Source organism: Geotrypetes seraphini, chromosome 18 (genome assembly GCF_902459505.1).
Source record: "Geotrypetes seraphini chromosome 18, aGeoSer1.1, whole genome shotgun sequence".
In the NCBI taxonomy this organism is placed as follows: domain Eukaryota; kingdom Metazoa; phylum Chordata; class Amphibia; order Gymnophiona; family Dermophiidae; genus Geotrypetes; species Geotrypetes seraphini.
In genome coordinates this window covers 22,452,853-22,477,161 of record NC_047101.1, presented here as the reverse complement: position 1 = coordinate 22,477,161, position 24,309 = coordinate 22,452,853, and the positions used below count along the sequence as shown (strand labels likewise).

The 24,309-nt window shown below is 42.4% G+C and overlaps 1 protein-coding gene across 3 annotated transcripts in view; it reads left to right on the top strand.

The window, feature by feature from the left end:
• Positions 1 to 23,667, top strand: part of SYNPO (synaptopodin) — a 146,685-nt gene extending 123,018 nt beyond the window's left edge. For all 3 annotated transcript variants that reach the window (XM_033927723.1, XM_033927720.1, XM_033927722.1), the window contains 2 exons: positions 3,510 to 5,389; positions 21,714 to 23,667. In XM_033927723.1, the coding sequence (XP_033783614.1) occupies positions 3,510 to 5,389; positions 21,714 to 22,346 (2,513 nt within the window). In that variant the 3' untranslated portion in view covers positions 22,347 to 23,667. The remainder of the gene's footprint in view (positions 1 to 3,509; positions 5,390 to 21,713) is intronic.
• The last annotated feature ends 642 nt before the right edge of the window (positions 23,668 to 24,309 follow it).

Here is a 24,309-nt window from a genome sequence, read left to right as displayed (position 1 = left end):
ATTGTGCAATTTTGAAAATTTTGGTCACGTACTCAAATTGCACATACAACTTAATTGAATAACAAGCTAATTAGCACCGATAATTGGCACTTTAACAATTATTGGCGCTAATTAAAATCAATCAAAAGTTATATGTGCAAATTTCGGTGTGGAATCCACGCCTACATTTTCCACGTGAGTCGAAAAAGGCAGCACAAAAACGAGTGGGTCATAGGTGGATCGGAAACATTATTTTAAGTTGTGCGCATAATTACAGAATAAGAGCATCCGCGCAGGCAGGCATTTGTACCACGTTTTCATTGGTGCAAATGGACTCGGCTAAATATAGTTGCAGTTCCCAGGAATACACGTTATTCTATAAACGGTGCATAACTTTACAAGTGTGTGGCGGGGGGGGGGGGGAGGTTGATTTTTTGGCCACCATATATAGAATTTAGCCTAAATAAAAATATGGGCATGCAAATTATAGAATTAGGGAGCAAGTGCCATAAACACGCAGCCCAGGTGAGCCAGCTCACAGCTCTTCCATGCAAATGAAAGAACTAAGGCTGGTATTGGACAGACCTGCATGGTCTGTGTTGCAAATATGGTGATTCGGTGTAGGATGGGCTGGGGTGGGCCTCAATGGGAATTCCACTAATATGGAACATGAGGACGTTACTAGCCAGACTTTACAGTCTACGGCCCAGAAATATTTAAGTTAATCTAATCGTGTATTTTTTTAATGGGCATAACTTATGGGGCAGACTGGGTGGACTGTTCAGGTCTTTATCTGCCATCATTTGCTATGCACTTCAGGTCTGACATGTCGAGCACAAGCACTGAAAATAAGGAAGGTATGCTTTGGGGAAAAAAAGAGGGTTATCTAGGCTGTTACTGCTATTTGTGTGTGAAAGGAGAAGCTTCACTTAATCGGAAACATTTTGGGGGTTAATAGCTTCAGGGAACTCCAGGCTGTGTCTGCTTCTAACATACTAAAGTGGAGAGCTAATGTACTGCTTTCTACTGGTAATATAATTTGGGCACCTCTCTCAGGCTCTTAATTAGACTTATTACAGGCTATAGAATAAGGGGTGACACTTCTTTCTGCAGCCATCTCCTGGAGCTCAGAGTTGAACAGCAGAAGGAGTAAATCACTTGCAGTGAAAGAATTTACTGGTTCTTATGTGCGCGCATATGTAAGGAGTTTAGGAGACGTTACCTGATGATGGCTGGTTCAAAAAAAGAAAAAAAAAGCAACAGGGCAGCCGATCCACAAGATCCAATGTGGTCAAAAAGAGAAGAAGCAGATCATTTGGCAAAGTCCTTTAAACAGATATTTATTAAGGACCTTCACAGAAGTTTCAGGCCATCACTTGGGTGATATCATATTCATACACCAAGTGGTCCTTATAGCCCCTGACGAAGCCCCTGGAGGGGACAAACCATGGCCCTGTCGGGCTACTGTTTATTTTAAATATCTTTTTAAAGGACTTTTCCAGCTGATAGGGGAGAGTGTGGCACGGTGGTTAAAAGCTGCAGCCTCAGCACCCTGAGGTTGTGGGTTCAAACCCACGCTGCTCCTTGTGACCCTGGGCACGTCGCATAATCCCCCCCCATTGCCCCATTAGATAGATTGTGAGCCCGCCGAGACAGACAGGGAAAAATGCTTGAGTTCTTGAATAAATTCATGTAAACCATTCTGAGCTCCCCTGTGAGAATGGTATAGAAAATTGAGTAAATAAATAGTATGAAAAGTTTCAACCTCTGATAACCAGAGCTGGTATTGTGATGTCATAATGCCTCATTCCACCAGTGCCTAAGAGCCAACCTCATCAGTGATGTCACAACGGTTTGATTGTCCTTTACTTGGCTCACTACATTTTTGATTTCTAGAGTGGCACAGTGGTTAATGCTATAGCCTCAGTACCCTAAGTTTGGGGGTTCAAACCCACGCTGCTCCTTGTGACCTTGGACAAGTCACTTAATCCCCCCCCCCATTGCCCCAGGTACATTAGATAGATTGTGAGCCCCCCAGGACAAACAGGGAAAAATGCTAGCGTACCTGAATAAATTCATGTAAACCGTTCTGAGCTCCCCTGGGAGAACAGTAAAGAAAATTGAATGAATAAATATGCTTCTTCTGTTAATGATGCCTAGGCCACAGCAGTGGAATTCTTGGACTGGCTGAGACTGTACAGTGAAGGTTAACGCCAAACTGCAGAGCAACACTGACCATTAGCTCCGTGGCTGTTTCGACATACTATTTCAGCCCTTCAGTGATAATTCTACAGGGCAGCTGTAGAGTTACAATAATGCTACTACAACTAGTATTTATCACTTATATAGCACTGAAAGGCATACTGTACATTTTGACATGTAATAGATCAGTGGTCTCAAACTCGCGGCCCGGGGGCCACATGCGGCCCGCCAGGTACTATTTTGAGGCCCTCGGTATGTTTATCATAATCACAAAAGTAAAATAAAACAGTTTCTTGATCATAGGTCTCTTTACCTATAAATGACAATAGTATTATTAAGACTTGGCCAAAAGGAAAGATTTATAAACTATGAAGAGTTTTACCTCATGCAAAATTGTCATTTCTTTAATAAGACAGTAACTATTTTTTGCTGAGGCCCTCCAAGTACCTACAAATCCAGAATGTGGCCCCGCAAAGGGTTTGAGTTGGAGACCACTGGCTTAACTGTAACCATGACATCCTGTTTGCCTTTGGGAAGCAGAGCTGAGATTGTGATGTCATAATGCCTCATTCCACCAATAAGAGCCAGCCTCATCAGTGATGTCACAATGGCTTGATTGTCCTGTTCTCCCCTCTGCCCTCCAACCCAGCCAGCAGATTAACCGTTCCCCTTAACTCAGTGGTCTCAAACTCACAGCCTGCCAGGTCCTATTTTGAGGCCCTCGGTATGTTTATCATTATCACAAAAGTAAAATAAAACAGTTTCTTGATCATAGGTCTCTTTACCTATAAATGACAATAGTATTATTAAGACTTGGCCAAAAGGAAAGATTTATAAACTATGAAGAGTTTTACCTCACGCAAAATTATTATTTCTTGAATAAGACATTAACTATTTTTTTCTGCGGCCCTCCAAGTACCTATAAATCCAAAATGTGGCCCTGCAAAGGGTTTGAGTTTGAGACCACTGGAATAGATTGTCCCTGCTTGGTAGAGCTTACAATCTAACTTGGACAGACAAACATGACATTTGGGGGATGGGTGAGGTGAGAGGAGTTAGGAGATTGTCACATATGTGCTAAGCTTTCCTGCTAGGATCATTCAATCCGTCTTTTTAAGCATAAGATAAAAGTGTGTTGTACTTGGAAGTGTGCCCTTAACTTACCTTTCATGTTTCTCGACTTTGTCTCTGAAACATTCTTTAGACTTGTGCAAAATGCCGTGCTAGCAATTTTTGAAAGCATCCTCTTTTAAAGTTTCTCTGTCTAGGTTTTCGTTATTCTTATTCTGTCGCTCATATTGACCTCTGTTTATTTTCATTTTCCATAGATCTTTCCAGAAGTGTCAGCCTTTCTGAGAAGGAGCTAAAAGAAGCCAAAGTCAGAAGTCAAAAAATTGCTGCTCAGTTAACAACTCCACCAAGCACCAGCTCAAGAGGGGTGCTGCTTTTTAACAGGCGCAAACAGAGAGTTAACAGACTCACCTCAGAAGGACACAGAACAAGTACACCTGAAGTGATTGCGGAGGATAAAGAGGGAGTTCTTCAGTATAATTTTCAAGATCATGGCAAGGAAGACAGCTTGAAACACACCTCGCTAGACAAAGCATTATTGAATTTGGAAAAACCTGGAGTACAACCACTCAAGGACAACATGGAGGAAAACATGCCAGAAAGAGAGAATTTTAGCAAGAAAGAGGATCTTCAAGATAAGGAGGATAAAGGTGAGGAGATTCTCTCTAAGCAGCACATAATACAGTCCAACCAGGAGTCTTTTATTGAAGGAGTAAAACATATCCCTATAAGTATTTATGTAAAGGAAAACACAGAGAAGATTTCAACGAATGCAACATGTGAACAGGAAACCACGCCACTTGTTAACAGAGAACAGAATGGAGTGCAGAAAAAGCAATATTGTGAGGTTCATTTAACCCTGGCTAAGCCTGTTTCAGTAGCAAATAGATCAGCAAGGCCTTTTGGAACTCAGTCCCCAGAAAAGATAAAACTTTCAAAAGATAAAAGTCCTTCACCGCCCACTTATGCGGAGACTTTGTCCAGTCCTCCTCCAGTAAGTTCTATAAGGTCACCTCCTTCTTACTCTGCTTTATATCCACCACAATCAGAACAAAAGTCTCATGTTCCTCACATTTCTAGCTATGGGGAAAAGAGATTATTGCCCATGCAAAAATCAGGGATCCTGGAGGAGTCTCAGTCACGTCGATCAAACAAGAAGTCCATGTTCACCTTCATTGAGAAGCCAAAGCTATCTCCTAATCCAGAACTTTTATCTTTAGTTCAGAACACGGATGAAAAACGGAAGCAGAGAGATCATGGAGAAGCAGTTTCTGAGGAAGAGCCCTTTGCTCTTGGAGCAGAAGCATCCAATTTTCTCAATGACAGTGATGGGACTACCCCTAAATCTGATCATACTGTGCCAGAATGGTCTTCGTGTCTGAAATCTCCAAGCTTCCAGGCTAAGCCTCCATCAAAACCTAATCAAACACTTTCAGAAGCTAGAGGAAAAGGAGCTGAATTATTTGCTAGGAGGCAATCAAGGATGGAAAGATTTGTCATTGAGTCCCCAGCACATCATGACTCTGGAAGGTCACCTTCTCCCACCATGTCACTGCCTCCTTCTTGGAAGTATGCCTCAAATGCTCATGCACCACCTGTTACATTCAGCCACTTGCCCAAGAAAATATCAAGATCTCCAAAGCCACTACCTGCACATCCCATTACCAACAACATAATAGAAAGTGTGCAATCTCAAAAGGAATTAGAAATCTCAAAGCATCGGCCATATCAACTTCAGCCTTCTCTATTTGTCCTTTCTCCATCCAAAGATCAAGTCAGGTCTTTGCCTAAAGCTGCACCTCCTCCCAAACCCACACTTCCCAATTCATATCGTTTTACAAAACAGAGCTCTTGCCCATCATCGCCTGTACCCCATTCTTCTGTTGTTCATTCTCCAGGTCCATTTAGGTCAACTAGACCATCATCCAATCCTTTATCTCCATCCTATGGTGGTAATGCTGTAATTATGACTCAGGACACCAGAACAAGTTTTGGAGGAGTACCTGAAGCCACTGAAGTTCCAGTAGCATCTCCTGTTCCTTTCTCGCCAATTAGAGTGATGTCACCAAGAGCTGCGAGAGTTATCCAGGCTCCAAGACCTTCTTTTTCCACCAAACAAGCAGGAATCGAATGCCAGGTGTGGAAACCTTCTTTTTACTACAAATAATCGTAGTTTACAAATGTGTGGTTTTAATTTAGGCTCAACTAGCTGAAACCATTTTTGATGAGTCATTGAAACAAAATAAGCTTGAAGGTCTTGAGTGCAATCATTCTGTATGTGTGGTAGCAGATCTGTAATGGCAACTTTCTCAGTCATGATCCCGATCAATAGTGGGCGAGGAGAGTTTCGGTCTCCAGTCTGTCACATTTTCATTAGAGAGGATTGCTACTGAAGGAATGCCCTCCTCTTTAAAGTCAATGAAGACTACATAGTAGGATTAGATGTCAATATCTTCAGCAAAGTCTGCATAATCAAAAGCTTATGTACATTTCGTACATAGTTTCCAAGGGCGAAACCCTTTATATGGATGCAAAACCACACCGTAAGACCAGAACAAACTGATGAGACAAGATGAGATCTTTCTATATCCCCAAAACTCTGAGAACCTTCTTCTTTCCTTCTGCTCAGCTACATGACCTCTTTGAGCCATGCCATTTTGATTTTCGTTCCTTTTGACTTTATCTCCACTATGCATACTGCTTTACATCCTCTCGCCACTGTCTGCAAATCACCAGAGATCTGCATGAGTTTTATTTGCCTTTCTGATGATCTGGAAAACATCCGTGATGCTGATCATTTATAGTCATATTCTGAAATGCCATCCTGTTTTCCCACTCCTTCTGTTTCTCCTCTCTTTCTTGATCCATTCTGTTTGCAGTTAAACCATGCACCATGTTTGCAGTTAAACCATGTTTGCGTTTAGCCATGCACGAACAATTATGCACTACAAGCCAGCTCTGTGAAAGATAAGTGCAAAAAAATTTTTAGCATATTTATTATATTTACATTCAGCACTTCATACGAGCTTATTGCATGTTTGTGGTTTTTTGCATACAACTTACCGACTCAATGAAAGACATCATTTACCTGGTAATATGGTTCCAAACACTATTGTGTTAGGACATCACAGGGTTCTGAGAGCGGTATTATAATCAGCAAGGATTGATTTCTACTGGAGTCCTCACTTGTTGCGGTTGATATTGTTTTGTAGAAGAGGACTTTTTGCCTTTTAGAGTGGTGCAGTTAAAATATAACCAGTTTAGACAATGATACAAGCTAAGTAAACTTAATCTGGTAGAACTGGTATACAGTAGTAGTGTAAGCTCATTGCATATTTCTCATTTATTTCAGTTTTTATATCCCTTCTTACCCAGGAGCTCAGAAAGGGTTACAGTAGTACATTCACAGTGTTTGGGGTACAGGAGTAAACGGTACATTCTATATTGTAGGGTAGAAACAATACAATCAACGTTTTAGAGGTACATGGTTAAAAGTGCATATACAGTATACTCCTGGGAAGGGAGAGGACAGAGGGCAATTACAGTAAAAGGGTAAAGCATCAGGGTGTATATATCAAATGTTGGGGGGAAGAGGGTTGGAAGGTGCATTCACTCTTGGCTGGGGGGGCTTTAGGTTTGAAGCAATGATACCCGGTCAGTAGCAGTGGTAGCCATGGTATATAGTCCCGATTGGATTTGCGTCATGTCATATACTCGGTCGATAGCATTGAGGCCAGGTCCATGAGTTCAGGTCGGCTATAGAGGGAGAGGGAATGTACGTCCGTAATTGACACTGTTTATTGACAGAGTTGCTAAGGGAAGGGGGTTGAGGTTTCTAACTTGGTTCGCACCCTTTTCCAGGAGTAGATCAAAGCAAGTTCATTTAGTTTCACGTGCTGGAAATCATTGTTCTCTATGAAAGCTATGCAGTCCACTTAGCTGATGTTAACCTATCCCTCTCATTCTTTGACAAGTTGCGCCTAGATTCAAATGCCATTTGCACGCTTACATTTATAGGGCTTGACATTCAGCGTTATCCCCAGAAAATCAATGCTGGGCCATGTCTGGGCTCCGGCATTGCATTTCTGCATGGATTTCTGCATGGTTAGACCTCATCTTGAATATTGTGTTCAATTCTGGAGACCACATTATCAAAAAGATGTGCGGAGAATTGAGTCGGTTCAGCGAATGACCACCAGGATGGTCTCGGGACTCAAGAACCTCCCATATGAGGAAAGACTGAATAAACTGCAGCTATACTCGCTCGAGGAACGTAGAGAGAGGGGGGACATGATTGAGACTTTTAAATATATCACGGGCCGCATCGAGGTGGAAGACGATATCTTCTTTCTTAAAGGACCTTCGACCACAAGAGGTCATCCGCTGAAAATCAAAGGCGGGCAATTTCATGGCGACGCCAGGAAGTATTTCTTCACCAAAAGGGTGGTCGATCATTGGAATGAACTTCCATTGCAGGTGATTAACGCCAGCAGCGTGCTCGATTTTAAAAAGAAATGGGATATGTATGTGGGATCTCTAGCGGGGTGAAATCTGGGGGTGGGTCATTAGCGTGGGCAGACTTGATGGGCTACAGCCCTTTTCTGCCGTCATATTCTATGTTTCTATGTTTTTATGTTAAGTGATATTCAGCATTTAACCGGCTATAGTGGACTGCATAAAAATGGGACTGTTTAAGTGTCTTTAAAGAATAGGCTCCCTGCCCTTTTTATTAGGTGCCTAAATGTTGACACCCTGTAATAGAATTGCCTTCTATGTGCTCAGAACACTGTGAAACACATTGGTCAACTAAGTAACACATAGTCAACCGAATACCTCCTCTGAGTACCTCGTTGCTGCCAGTGCAGACATAGGGTTGGATTCTATGTCATTCTTAAAATAGGCACCAAAGTGCACTGGCGCTAAGTACAATTGTATAAAGAGCGTCAGACTCACGCTTGCTGAAACCTATGCTGAGGTTCAGTATCCTATAACAACACATGCAATTTCTTGGCATGCCGTTAACCGGTACATGCCTCACCCCACTTTGGAATACACACAGTGGTGTAGAGAGGGTAGGTGGTGCCTGGAATGGTGATGTCCCCCCCGTGCCCTCCTCTTCCCCCTCCCGCTTCTTCTCCCCCCCCCCCTCTATGCCACACTTGCGCCCTCCCTTCCTCACATACTTCTTTAAATCTTTAGCAGTGCGAGCAGCTTGTCCGGCCTGCTGCTCGCGCTGGCGTTGGCTTTCCCTCTGACGTCACTTCCTGGCCCCACAACCAGGAAGTGATTTCAGAGGGAAGGCAGGCTCGAGCAGCAGATCGGAGAAATTGCTCTTGCTGGTGAAGATTTAAAGAGGCGGGGGGGGGGGGGCATGATTGAGCATGGCATGGGGGGCGGAGAGATGCCAGTGCCCCCACCAGTATGGTTGATGGCTTGTTACGCATTTAAGTTGTACGCACATCTCGTCAGCTTGTCCAAACTTGGGTGCCATATATAAAATCTGGATAAAATATCTAGTGGAGTTTGCACGAGGACATATGTAAATTCATCTTGAACACACGTAAGACTAGATTCTATATATTTCCAATAAACAGGGACAATGTAGCAATTAGGAGTCAGAAAAATAGCTAAGCTGTGATTAAAGAGACTGACTCAAGTCAATTAAACCTCCTAAAAAGAAGGGCTCGTATACACTGTAACATAGCTCAGAGGCATGTAACTCTGAAGAGGGGGAGGTAACCCCCTCTTGGAATAAGAGTTGTATATCCAATCATAGCATAGTATTTGGTAAAAACGAGTCCAACTTTTGAAGGTGTAAATAAATTGAAAACTATATTCAACACTTAGATAGAATGACTCGCAGAATTTTCAAAAGTGCAAAATAATAGTGATTGCATTCAGGATATGCTAAAGATTGTACTTAGCTTATATGCAAAAAATACAACTTTCCAGGGTCCCGACGCGGCCCCGTTTCGGCGTCTGCTTCAGGAGACCCCGCCAGCCAAAGGTAGATAAGTTTTGTCAAAAATCACACTGAGTATAAGTGCTTTATATATAACTTTGGAATTCTCTCCCTATCTATTTAAGGGAAGAATCCAATATAGAAAAATTCAAAGGAAAACTTAAATGTTTTCTTTTTAACGATGTTTTTGCTAATTAATCTTCTAATTTTTATCACAGTATATTATTTATTCATAAGCTTCATTGAAGCTTTAAGTCTTTCCTTTTCCCCTTTTGTGCTTTCCTTATTTGTTTCTTACTCTTTAAATATATTGTAACTCTTCCCCATATTATTCCTCATGTATCTTGTTTGTTAATGTATTGTCTGTCTTTTAATGTATTTTTCCCTCAATATTTGTAATTTTAGTAATTTGTAAAACGCTTAGAATTTGGATTAAGCGTTTAATCAAAATACAATAAAACTTGAAACTTGAAACTTGAAACTTTATCTGTGATCGGTCAAAAAACTGAAAAGTTCCATGCAACCATGCATGGAACTTTTCAGTTTTTTGACCGATCACAGATAAAGCACTTATACTCAGTGTGATTTTTGACAAAACTTATCTACCTTTGGCTGGCGGGGTCTCCTGAAGCAGACGCCGAAACGGGGCCGCGTCGGGACCCTGGAAAGTTGTATTTTTTGCATATAAGCTAAGTACAATCTTTAGCATATCCTGAATGCAATCACTATTATTTTGCACTTTTGAAAATTCTGCGAGTCATTCTATCTAAGTGTTGAATATAGTTTTCAATTTATTTACACCTTCAAAAGTTGGACTCGTTTTTACCAAATACTATGCTATGATTGGATATACAACTCTTATTCCAAGAGGGGGTTACCTCCCCCTCTTCAGAGTTACATGCCTCTGAGCTATGTTACAGTGTATACGAGCCCTTCTTTTTAGGAGGTTTAATTGACTTGAGTCAGTCTCTTTAATCATAGATTCTATATATGGCATCTAAAAAAATTGGTGCTGAAAAAAACTATTCTATAAAGAACCCTCAAAGTTATGAGTGATTTATAGAATAGTATTTACTCGTAGTGCCGGGCACTGTTCCTAACTTTAGGCGTAGTCATTTACACCAAACGAAATGCTCAAATCCTCGCACCTACACAAGCACGGATACCACCTTATTCTATAACTAAATGCGTAACTTGGAGGAACGCCCCCGATCCACCCATGACTCTCCCATTTTTGCACCCCCATTTTGGACTTTCATATAAAATTTAGGTACAGATCTTATGCAGTGGTGGAGCGAGGGAGGTTTGCACATGGGGTGGTGGTGCCTGGTATCGCTGCGCTATGCACCTTCTCATTCTCCCTCCACCCCCCCCTCCTTGATCAGGATTTGATATCAGAAGGGAGCTGACACCGGTGCGAGCAGCAAATAGAAAATACTGCTCGAGCTAGTGAACATTTAAAGAGGTATGGGGGGGAGGGTGGAGAAGAGGAGAGGTGCTGGTGCTGGCGCTCCTCGTGAAAACGGCACCCGGCGTGGTGCATCTGTCCTCCTGCTCCCTCTTACTAATCCACTGAGCCTGTGTCTAAATTTATATGTGCACATATTAATTAAATCCAATTAATACCAATAATTGCTTGTTAAGATCCCAATTATCAGTGCTAATTGGCTCATTAATTAAATTGCACATGCCAATTGGGTGTGCTTTTTATAGAACGTTGGGATAAAAGCAGCTAAAGCTTCCAAAATCACCTTCATTTCTTGGAGTAAGCTGTAAGGGTTGGTGGCACAGAAAAAACAATGGGTGGCTTCAGAAAAAATATGCATATATACATTTCTAATTCATGAATATGAGCAAGCAAGTATGGGATATTTGATTTTTTCTTAACTTAAAACTATTTACTGTTTGAAAATTGCTTTTGTGTCACCCTGCTAGAAATGCAAGTGTCTGCAAACCATTAAGCAGGCTTGGAAAATAACTTATGAAGATATTCAAAAGTATTTAACCAGCCAAAAATGGCCGCCGACCAGTTAAATTGCTTGTTTACAACTATCCAGTCTCTCCAAACCATACTCCATAATCATACACATACACGAACACAAACCAAATTATCTGTGTCATGAACCCTAATGAAGTAATATAATCCCTGGATATGGCCAGGCTCTTCTAAATTATAAATCACATTGAACTCCTTCTGGGGCATATTAGCGATCCATAACTACTAATGTAATGTAATTTTCAGTGGCACTTATGTAACTGGTTATCTTTGTTAAAAAATGACTGGTTGGCGGCAAATTCCCAAGTGGCTAACTTGTCAGCATTCCAGGGGCGGAGTTGGGTTAAGTGCTGATATTCAGCTTCTCACTGCATAAGTAAACTGTTTAACTCGGGCCACATAAATAGCAGTCCTATTGCTAAACGGTTTGGCTTATTGCGGTCAAGGGCTGAATAGTGACCTAACTGGTTACGTATTAAACGGCTCAAAAAAAATGGTTATTCAGTGGCCCAGCATTGAATATCCAGGAGTAATGTCGGTGGTGGGCAGTAGAACACTCACCATGGCTGGCTGAATGTTGTGGGGGAGGAGGGGTAGATTTTTGGCCACCTTTCACCCAAGTAGTAGCACCTATTGAGGAGGTCTGTCTGTCTGTCCATCCATTCAAATCCCCTGGTGGTGCTCGCTTCAACATGTGGAGGGAGCAGTGGATGACAATGGGGATTTGACAGCGGTGAAGAGGAGAGACTTATGCTGATGGGACCTCAAGCCCCAGCAGCAGAGGAAAGAAGGAGGACTGAAGGATGGAAGAGAAATGGTGCCTCCCCACTCATACACACTCATTCCAACATCTGTTCCCTCCACATGCAGCTGACATCCTCACACACACACAGACACACCTTACACACACACACCTTGCACATACCACACACACATTCCCACACACCGGTCACTGCTATGCTGAGGTGTGAAGGCAAATCACCTCTCACAGTGTCACACTACTCACTGTGTAGGGTTACCAGACGTCCGGGACAACCCGGACATGTTCTCTTTTTAGAGGACTGTCCAGGTGCCTGAATGGACTTTCCAAAACCTGGCAGTTTGTCCGGGTTTTGGAAAGCCCTGACGAGCTCCGGTCGTTTCTGGAGCATGTGCAGAAGACATTATGCACATCCGCGCATGCTCCAGGCCCTCCAGACACGGCCAGAGCTTGTCAGGGAAGAAGAAAGGAGGTTTTTGTGGGCGGGCTGGAGGCTGAACTGGGAGGGACTGGAGTACAACAGGGCAGGGCCGGATGCAGAACAGGGTGGGGCCATGTGTCCGGATTTTGGTTGGCCCAAAAATGGTAACCCTATTACTGTGGCCTCCAATCGGGTTGCTAGGGTCTGGTAGTACTGGTGCTCCTACACAAGTTGCATTCTATAGCCTCCAGGGTTTCTTGGTCAGTTAGTCCCTCCTCAGCCTAGTCCATCTGTTCCTCCTCCCTCTCCCTCTCTATGGTTTTTCTGGTATGTCCCATTGGGTGTTGGGTAGAGACCTAGAGGTGACTGCTCTCCTTCCCTCCCCTGAGGAGGCTTGGTATACTGGTTCCTAACCCAGGGGAATTAGACCTCTGCTCCCTGCCACCCCCTCTATCGGAAAGGGTGAATAACTCCTCTCATGCTAAGGTTTGGATGAACATTCCCTTCCTCTGGGCTCCATCTTATATTTTCCTTCCTGTTCCCCCCAGGGCTCCCAACTAAACCCACAAGGACCAGGCGTTTTCCTGCTGCCCCCCTTTTGCCCCAGGCTCGGGGCTGCCTCTTCCTCAAACTTCGCACTCACCTACCACATCCTCCCAATCCCATACCCTCATATCCCCCTTTCACACTTAGTGCCCCATACCCCCACCATACCCCTCACACCCTGTCACACACTGGTCCTCCCACACACAGCTCCCCATACACAAACCCTCACACTCCCTTGCTCCCCTTCTCTCCACACACATTTCTCTCTCCCCACACATACATATACACACACATACCCTCCATACCTCCCCCACGTACCCCTGCACATACTCCATATCCTATTACACATCCCAAGCTGCACACCTTCTCCCTCCATATACCTTCCCATACCTTCACTACACATAAACCACACCCCAACACACACACCTTTCCCTCTATCATACCCCCACACACACCAGAGCTCCCAACATACCCCCACCTTCTTCTTACTCCCTTCTCCTAATCACCTCCTCACATATCTTCCATGTGAACACATACGCACACATTCCCCCCACACATGCATCCCCTAACCTCATACCCCCTATATCCCTGCCACAAACACATCCATACACAAGAAATAAAGAAATATACAGATGACACCACTTAACTTTGTGTCTTCACAACCAATTCCCCTAAAGACATACACACCTTTTTATCACACATTAAGGTGCAAATCAACATTTATGCACCATTTTGTATGCAAATATTTATAAAAATGACATTTACATGTGTATGAGGGGCTGCTGAAAAGTTGGTACAACCAAAATGCAAATACTTTGGGAAGTATAAATCCAATACTGAAGATACAATGTTACTTCCTAGAAACTTTGCATGAAAGCACAGCCATGCCTCAGAGACCGAGTCATCTAGCAAAAAATATTTATATATATATTGCCAATCTTCGGTCACGTTCTCATTCATTGGCAACTGGCTCGTGCTTACCGCACATAGATATTGTGATTCTATGTTTTTTTAATCTTTTTTTTGAAATTTTAAATATTTTTCTGAATTTTCTTGTGTTTTAGTTTTTTGAAATCACATTCTTAAAACAATAAATATGCTTAATAAGATAGTGCATGTATTCATAAAGCACTTATCTGAAACTGTTATCAGCACTGTGTTATTCCCAACGGGGCCATCGTTTCACCCGATGTGGCTTCGTCAGGGGAAGTAATAGACAGTGCCTAAAACACAAAAAATTCAATTAGTTTCAATGAAAACTGGCTAAACAGACGTTTAAATTTAAAACAATATCGTGTTAAATTCAAAATTTAATTTAGCAACTTACGGAACACCATTCAACCTGGCTCCTTAGTGTAGCTTAATCTATTAAATGGCGGCGAACTTCTGAGAACGCCGAGCTTTTAAATGATCCGTTACAGCCCAACCTGGACTTACGTTGGTCAGATGATCAACGTACACTGACGTCACTGAGCAAGTGAATGCAATCAATGGAAATACAAAAAAAATTTTCTAGGAAGTAACATTGTATCTTCAGTATTGGATTTATACTTCCCAAAGTATTTGCATTTTGGTTGTACCAACTTTTCAGCAGCCCCCCCCCCCCCCCTCTTAGGCTGCTAAGATTAGGTCGCCTACTGACACCTAAGCCCACTTAAAGCACTTAAAGCACGATTCTAGAAAGTGCATCTAACTTTTACAGAATTTCTCCATTAGGGCCATATTTTATATATGGCCCAGTGTTTGATAGAGAGAAAATGTACTTTTCTTGCAAGTGACAAGTAATAATGAACAAAAGTGCTAATTAGGTACAAGACTTTTTAATGCTTAGACAAGCATCAAGATAAGGAAATTGGGTCATTAGGGCATAGACAGGGGGTGGGTAAGCAGAGTGGGCAGACTTGATGGGCTGTAGCCCTTTTCTGCCGTCATCTTCTATGTTTCTATGACTTTGGCGTACTGGGCAGGGAAGATGAACTCCTGGTTAAGTCCGATGATTGTTCAATCCTATTCTTACCTTACCTTTAGAAAAACATGTAAAACCCATTTATTTGACAAACAAGAATGCTGTTTTTTATATTATAATGAGGTGTTTCGGTTCTTATTCTTTTTAATGCATGTTTTAATCTTTTCATTTTTTTGTAATATTTTATTATGTAATACTAGATTCATGTATTCAGTTTGTGTGTTCTAATCTAATCTAACCTAATCTAATCTAAGCCTTAAGTTTATATACCGCATCATCTCCACGAATATGGAGCTCGACACGGTTTACAGGAACTTAAATAATAGGTAGAGAAGGAGAAAGGTTTACATGAAACTTATGTGTAGAAGGGAGGAGAAGAAGGGGGGAGAATAGATGTCTGTGTGGCCAGTCCATTACTATGCTGACCCCCACCCATGTCCAAACGGTCAGGATTAGGACCAGGTTTTCAACCTGGATGTTTTTCTAATCAAAAATGGGGCGTAAAGTTAGACGCTTTGGCAGCCTAGATATACCGGTGGCCAAGACGTCTTAAGACGATTTTCAAATAAAAAATTATATTTGGACGTCCAGCAGTTTGCCATTTGAAAATGGAAACGTCCAAGTTGGACCTCTAGACATTTTTTTTCAAAAATGCTCCTCCATATATATTTATACTATGCCTTATTTGTTTAAGCAAGCGTTGCTGTTACCCTCTCATTGGAGACAGTAATACCCCCATCACTGCTATCAGTTAGAGAAGTTGTACCCCTCCAAAGGAATGGAGAGGACAATTATACCTAGGCCTTCTAAGTTTAGGTTTTAACCTACAAAAACAATGATAAAACACTCCTGATACAAAACAGTTAAAAGAGGTGTTTATTGAATAAACTCTAGAAGAATACCAAACACCACTTTCCATCATCCTCTCACTACTTCCATGGTTTATCTTTTATTCTCCACTCAGTTTTTGTGACTTTTCAATGCTAACGACTCCTATGGGACACAAACATACATCTTTTTTATTCCACTGGAAAAGATACCCAGCAATATTACCTGTGACACAAATACACTGATAAACACTAATTTTTGTACCCTCAAACAATATCTAATAAATACTTACATTTACGGTGTATAAACACCTAAAAATAGAAGCCCTAGTTATACCATGTCATTGTATTACTACTACTAATATTAATTATTTCTATAGTACCTCCAGACATACACAGCGCTGTACAGAGTCACAAAAAAAAGAAGACAGTCCCTGCTCAAAAGAGCTTACAATCTAAACAGACAAGACAGACAAACAAGATATCATGCATACAGTTAAAGGGAACAGTTAATCAGCTGGCTGGGTTGGTGGGCAAGAGTTAGGGTTATGGATTGAAGGCTATATCAAAAAGGTGGGCTTTCAGTCTGCTTGTAAACAAGAGGGCTTGGCAGACAAACTCGGGTAATTTATTCCAGGCATAGGGGGGCAGCTAGATGAAAGGAACAAAGTCTGGAATTGGCAGTGGAGGAGATGGGTACAGCTAAGAGCAGCTTATCTGAGGAACGGAGATCTCTGGGAGGTGTAGAAGGAGAGAGAAGCAAGGAGAGATATTGAGGGGCAGCAGAATGAACACACTTGTAGATCAGTCATTGTATCAGCAAGAATTATTATACTTTCTCATTCTTATCAGTGAGAGCTGTGCCCCCTCCTCATTGCCATTAGTGAGATATGTGATGCCTTTTCATTGACACTAGCAATAAGGGGCTCATTTTCAAAAAAATGCAGATGTCCGAAAAACAGCATAAACGACACTTGGACGTCTCAGCCGCCAAAACGTCCAAGTGCTGATTTTCAAAACTAACTTTCTAGATGTATTGCAAGGCTTCCTAGCTGCTGTGCATTCAAAATTCAAGGGGGGGGGGAGCATGTTGGAGGTGTGTTATGGGTGGGCATTGGGCATGCTTATACTTGGACTTCTTGCATCGATAATTGAAACTTTCCCAAGACGTCCTGGATGGAATTTAGACATCCGGAGATAGACCTGTTTTAAAAGTGTCTTAAGGGCTAAAAAGATACCAAGATTGACCGGATGACCATTGAAGGAATTAGGTAATGACCCCACACACTCTCCCAGTGATCAATGACCCCTTTCCACCCCCCAAAATCTGAATGAAACAATATATACCTGTTTCTAGAACATCAGCACCTGATATGGGAAATCCTAGTAGAGCATCACACAGGTGTCTTAAGTAGCCTGGTGGGTGGGCTAGTGAGCCATAGAGAGGTGGGCCCAGGCCCATAAGCCTCTCTAATCACTACATTTATGGTACAAAGTGTGAAGCCACCAAACCCCACCAAAATCCTACTTTACTGCCATTTAGGTGCCATAAGGTCTATTGGGGTGGTAGATAGGCGGGTATAGTAGGTTTTGGGGGATTTGGGGAGGGCTCACCATTATAAGGGGGTTGTGGTGAGATGTACTTCTGTCACCCTTTATGTGAGGTTCACAGCAGCGCCCTCTAAGGTGCCCCGCTGCTCAGTTTGTGTGGCCAGTCCATTAATGATGCCAGCCCTTCCCACATCCAAATGTTCTGGATTTGAATGTTGTAAACTTGGATGTTTTTGCAGTCAAAAATGGCCCTCCAAAATTTGGCATCCTAAGGTTGGATGTCCTGATGGCCAAGATATCTAAGTAGGCAATTTCTGGAAAACAAAATTTGGACATCTTGTGGTTTTGAAAAATGGACATTTCCGGCATTTAGATTTTGGACGTCCTTCTCAGGTACGTCCAAAGTTGGACTTAGATGCGCTATCGAAAATCTAATCTAATCTAATCTGAATTTCTGTATTGCACTTATCCAGTACAAGTTCAAGGCGATTTACAAGCTAAGAGGCCCATATAGTGATTTGGGGAGTTGCAATGACATCACATCAATAAGTAAAAGTTACATAGTTGCAGGTAGATATCGAGTATAGGTTCAAGTCAGGTTCACCATTATGGGGTCTGTAAAGCAATAATTACATTAACATAGAAGAATGGTAACTCGTGTATTCAGTTACACGGAGGTGTCAATTACAGATTCATGAAGTGTGCAGAAATAAAGACACGAGATAATGCAGACAATTCTTGGTTTGGAGGCCCTCTACTCTAAGTGTTATATACAATAGAGAGTTGCGCGGGGACAGAAATCCCACCCGTCCCCGCCAGGATCCTCTCCGTCCCCACCCGTCCCCATCAGGATCCTCTCCGTCCCCACCCATCCCCGCAAGGAATTACCTCCATCCCCGCCTGTTTCCATAAAAAGCAGCAATTACTTCTGACAGGATCATCAATTCCACAGTTTCTTTTGCTGTTTTCCTTGTGGAATCTCTTTGGTGGAACCCTTTTTTTGTTTTCTGTTCAAGTAATTAACTTATAAACCCCCTCTTTTACTAAGGCTGACGTGTCCATTATATTATATGGATGAACCCTGCTTCCAAAGCCTTCCATCCCTGTGGGAGTCCCGTGGGCCAGAGGGGGGTCCCCATGGGAGTCCCATGGGTTAGGGGGGATTTCCTCGGGACCCCCATGGGACCCGTGGGATTCCCGCGATCCCCGTTCCCGTGCAGACCTCTAATATACACCTCTCTGCCATCAGCAAAAGCTGATATCTTCTCTTTTTGAAATGATCAACGGAATGTCCTTTGTCACCGATACCCACCCTCTTTTCACTGGCTTTTCCAGAGACTTTGATCTCATTTTTTGGCTTTATTTCAGTGCTTTGGCCTGGAGTCTGCTGCCGTGCTTTGTTCACCTTTCATATGTGGCCAGCTGGTTTGAAGATTGATTTCACCTTGACTCTTGCATTATTCTCTCTGGGCTATGTGGTCCTTTGAAAAAACAATATGACAAATCTGAAACTCCATCAGACCCAGTGTGAGGTGACAGGCAAAGTCTTCCCACGTCTAGAGTCCTTCCATACAACCAGTTTACGGTCTTATATTTCAAGGCTGGTCTTGCTCGTCCATAGCAGCTGTTGTGTTATATGGGAGAGAACCAAAACAACGAAGGAAGAGGCACAGGAACATATTCATTTTGCATATCAAGGACTTGTTTTTGGATGTTTGAAAAACTGCTAATAAAAGTATATGTAACCAAAAGTTGGTTTTAGACATCTCCTGTGCCTCTTCTTTCGTTGTTTTGGTTTTACCCCAAAGGCTTGGTACCTTCTTTCCTTTGTATGAGAGAGAGCCAGAGGATTGATTTTATTCAGTAAACCTGAAATACAAACAGGTCCACAGTGATCTATTTAGCTGGCTGGGGATATTTAATAGGTTTTTTTTTTTACAGTAGAATCCTTAGTTCTTCTCATTGATTTCTCCATCTATGAATGCTTAATGCTTAATCCCTAATCCACATCCCATCTGTCTGAAAAACATGCATTTCTTACAAAAATTGTTGAGCAACTCTTATCTATGCTGTCACCACTGACGACATACGGATTTTTGATATTCAGATTCTGCATTGAAACACAGAAACATGATGGCAGATAAAGGCCAAAGGGCCCATTTAGTCTGCCCATCCGCAGTAACCATTATGGAATGGAAGACTGTCTGTGGTTAATCGGAAGTTGGTAATGTCACTGTCACAACGATCAATATATTGAAAGCAGTCTGAGAAATCAAAACAGGTCCCCCCCAAAAAGTATCATTGGAAGTTGTATTGTCCCACTGCAGCATGGCATCAACAGAATGGTTTATAATTAACTCTAGGATGTGGAGGGCAACAGTGGCATACTTGGCAGGGCGGGAACCTGGGGCAAAGCACCCCCTCCTCCTCGAAGTGGGAAGGTGCATGGATCAGTCACAGGGTTGCAGGATGCCTGAGCATGGCCATCGGCTTTGCTGGTCCCTCCAACCCGAAACATGAAGTTGATATCAGAAGGGGCAAGGGCCAGCGGAGCCAATGGTTGCATGCAGGTGGACTGCAGACCCGCACCACTCCAGCACCCCCTGAGCTCTCTGCATCCAGGGCAGGCCACCCTCTGCCCTACCCATCGCATGCACTGGAGGGCAGGAGTTTCTGTAATTAATTTGTGAGGGCTGCTTTTAAGTAATAAAAACATTTCCCCCTCACTTATGGTCAGTGAGGATAAAAGAAACAATTAAAATGAAGTTAAAAAAATCATACAAAATAGGATGGGAAGGATAAAATGTCCTACTAAAAACTGTACCCCCTTACTAAAATATCTAAGCTCTTTAATGTGTTTGATGCTTCTATCTTCATCTAAAAAAGGGTAGGGGTGGGCCACAGGCGGGGGAGAGTATTTGTGGAGCTTTAATTTCAGTGCCCTGTACATTCTTTCTACAGATACATTCTACCTGGATACGTTGGTCACAGTTTTCTCTAAATGGTGGGATTTTCAAGGATAGGATTACCATATGGCTCCAGAAAAAGGAGGCTGGATTGAAACATCCGGGTTTTACTTCCATTGCTTTCAATGGAAATAAAACCCAGATGCCTCTATCTGTCCTTTTTCTGGAGCTATATGGTAACCTAATAAGGACAAACTTCCAAATGCAGTTTGTTTTCAGTCCTATACTATCCTATTGAAAATCTGACCTACAATGCTCAAATGATTTTAATGAAGCCAGTTTGCACTGGATGGCAAAATGTTTCCTAGGGTCTGATTACTTTCTAATGCGTCCAGAGCATTTTCAAGTTTGTACCACACCATTAAATGTTTATTTATTTATTGTACTTATATTCTGCCAGATCCAAAGTTCTTTGTGGATTACTGTAGAACAAGAATAAAACATATATATAATGCAAAAACAAATCCAAACAAATTACGTATCAGGAGATATATAAATAAACCTCCAGTCCTTGAAGGTCAAAATCTGCATCTGCCAGTGGGGTAGGGTGAACCCAGTCATCCTCGGAATTTAGCTGATAACATGTGGAAGGAGAGAGAGAGAGAGAGAGAGAGAGAGGGAGAAGGGGGCAAGACACTAGATAGAATTGGGGTGGAGGGAGAGAAAGAGAAGGTGGCTGGATGGATGGAATTGGGATGGAGAGAGATGGGGCAGATGTTATGGATGAGGGGAGAGAGAAGGGTCAGATGCTGATGGAAATAGAGTGAAGGGAGAGAGAAGGGAGCAGACACTGGATGGAAGTGGGGAGGAGAGAAAGAGAGAGGGAAGCAGATGCTGGAAGGAGCAGATGCTGGAAGGAAGTGGAGAGGAGAGAGAGAAGATAGTCGATAATAAATGGAAGTTGAGAGAAGGGCAGACGCTGGATGGAAGGAGGGAATAAAGAACAAAGGGCACATGCTGGATGGGGGGAAGAGGATAGAGTTAGTGAGATACTGGAGAGGTGAGGGAAAGAGGTGGCAAGCTGCAGGTAGACATAGTGAAAAGAGGTAAATTGAGGATAATTACATTGTAAGCTCTTCTGAGAAGGGACCATCTATTACTTGTCAAATGTACAGCACCGAGTATGCCTTTCAGTGCTATAGAAATGCTGCAACCCACAGGAACCACAAAAAAGGTAAAAATTGTATCCTACTAATAGTAATAGGATACAATTTTTACCTTTTTTGTGGTTCCTGTGGGTTGCAGCATCAGATGATACCGATTCTGGGATAATGTGAATGAAAGAGCAACCAGTCTAGGCATCCTGGATGATACATCTGGAGGTTATATTAAAACCTTGCAGTCTCTGACTTCTTTGGGATAGATGTATAGATTTAATTATATCAGATTCATACTCTCCAAACTGTACATAATTGCAATTTGACAGATCTTATCAGTATCTAACTTCCATTCTATTTTCTGTACAGGAAAGAAGAGAATCTCTCCCAGCTTCTCCTACCTGCACTCCCAGCCCTGTACAATGGTCAGGCTCCTTGAATGAGCGGGCAAGCCCAGATCAAGAACAAGGTTCCCAAGGACGGTATACAGAGGCTTTCAGAGTGTTGAGCCCCCCTCCACCTCCTCCTATGTCTCCATCTTGGAGTGAAAGATCGCTCTCACCACTCAGATCGGAAACTGACCTCAAGGCCAACAAGCAAATGCAGGCTTTGATTGCCAGGAACATCATTAATGCTGCCCGACGGAAGAATTCCTCTCCAAGAACCACAGTGGCAGAAGGCTTCAGGCCCTTCACCCCACCTGTGGGTACCAAAGTACAGCCTAACAGCAACAGTATGCCACCTTGGAGCCCCCGGATTATGAGCAACCACTCTCCAACCTTCAAGAGCCCACTTCACTCACCAACTACAGGGATGGCAAGGTCCCCAGTCCGACGTTACACCACACGATCCCCAACAGATTCTGATGTATCCATTGATTCAGAAGATTCTGGAGCCAAGTCCCCAGGGTTGCGAGGCTACAGCATCTGTCCCCGAGGCTGGAATGGTAGTCTGAGGATTAAAAGGGGGAGTCTGTCAACTGAAGCACCATGCACTTCCTAAAACCAAACCATCACAATGAAAACAAATATTTGATATCAAGAGGATCCATTGAATTGACCATAAACTTGATTGTGCTTGATGCTTCCTAGTAGATGGATGAGGAGAAGCTGGATAAGAGGCTGGTATACCCCACTACAGCCATGCTGCACCCCACCACCAGACCCTAATTGCCATCAGCTGAACAGGAAGTTTACTGCCAGAAAATGAACAGAAGGACTGGGATAAATGCAAACCAGAATATCCACTTCACATGATTTGAGCGCTTAGTGCTCATCATCAAAAAGTCTTCAAGAGATTCTCAGACCAAAAACCAATTACAATTCTATTTTATAGAGAAGTTTTGCTTTTGCGGTGTATGTGTACACACCTACACACACGTTTATATATGTAGACTTCCAGCTGGAATGGAGTGAGGGGAAAGGAAGAATGGAACTTCAACTTCAGTTCATTTACATTGTAGGAACAGAATACAAGGAATATTATGCCTTTTTTGCAACACCCTGCCAACATGCATTAAAGACAGAGCAGAAGCAAGAAACCAGAGCATTCAGGAACTATTCTTCCGTCAACTAAATCTCACAAAGAGAGATAGGCAAGGAAAGGATTACCATGTGGCACACGGTGCTTTCCAGCATGCTTTAACAATGCTCTTGGCAATACGATGGAATCAGCTCATAAAGAAGAGAACAGATTTCAGTTTGCCACTTTTTTGTGAAGAGCATGAAATGTTTGGCTTTTGCTGATTTCTGTAGAACAGATTTTTTTTTTTAACTTTCCAGAGAACAGTCAGCAGTTGTTATTTTTTTTTAGCACTAGTATTTCATTCAGTTTGCTCCTAGCGCTTACCAGGCTAACATTCCTACAAAACTATATCTTGGGGCCATGGGAGACCAGTGGAATTTTGCACTGATTTTTCCATAGTATTCAAAGAAGTCAAATGTTTAGATTGTAATGACTGCCATAGTTGTTTCAGACACCAGCAGGCTGCAGAGCTTCAAAGTGCCTTGGTCGTGGCACAGCTAAAAGAAAGTTCTCAACCAAGAAGACCTCTATGAGCAAGTGCCTTTGAAACCTGACTTCTGGTGATGTAAATAGGGTAAAGAGTATTTACTCTGTCAGACTTACTAAGTTCATGCATGTTCAATAGCTGTCATGGCTAATGATTCTTAAGAAAATGATATTGGTCGCTTTTATTAATATGAAACTCAACTGTGAGGCATAAAAATGTGGTCATCATCCCCCTCCACCTGCTCCATAGAAAGAAAAAAAAAAAAAAAAAATGAATGAACAGCCAGTGATAAATTAGAGAACATTTGAAAAAGTACGTAAATTGGAAAAACAAAAACTAAACATATCAGCCTAAATCTACACTGATTAGCAGAATAAGGGATGTGTTAGTAAAATGTTTGATGGGCAACTGCCAGTTCTTTTTTCTACTCCAATACATTCCAAACATACTGTATATAATCCCTTCTTTTTCCTTTGGGAAGCAAGAAAAGAGGGAGAGGCCCCATATCATCACCGAAGTAGTGTAGAAGTCCAGATTTAAATCCACTCAGTGCTGCCCTCTTCTATGAGTGTGCATGTGTCAGGATGGGAAAAGCTAGAAATATTTGTTCTGGGTCTGCTTAGCTGAAGTGGAAAATGGCCACACGATGGTGCCACCATCTAAGAAACGGAAGTGGGACCACAATCGTTACCAGGCCAAATTAGAAAAGCGATGCATTCTTACCTCGCAGGCAAGGAGTTCAACTAAAGGCTTCTTTATGAATCGGTTTGCTTCATGAGTGACACATGAGATTGAAGTATTGCCAGCTGACATGAAGGAGAAAGCTTCTGTTAATTCTGATGGTTTATTTTTATTTCCATATACCATACTTGCTGTTGACCTAGTTAATACGGGGTCTCATTTGCTAACATGAGACGACTTCCCTATGAGGAAATGCTAAAAAGCTCTTCAAGT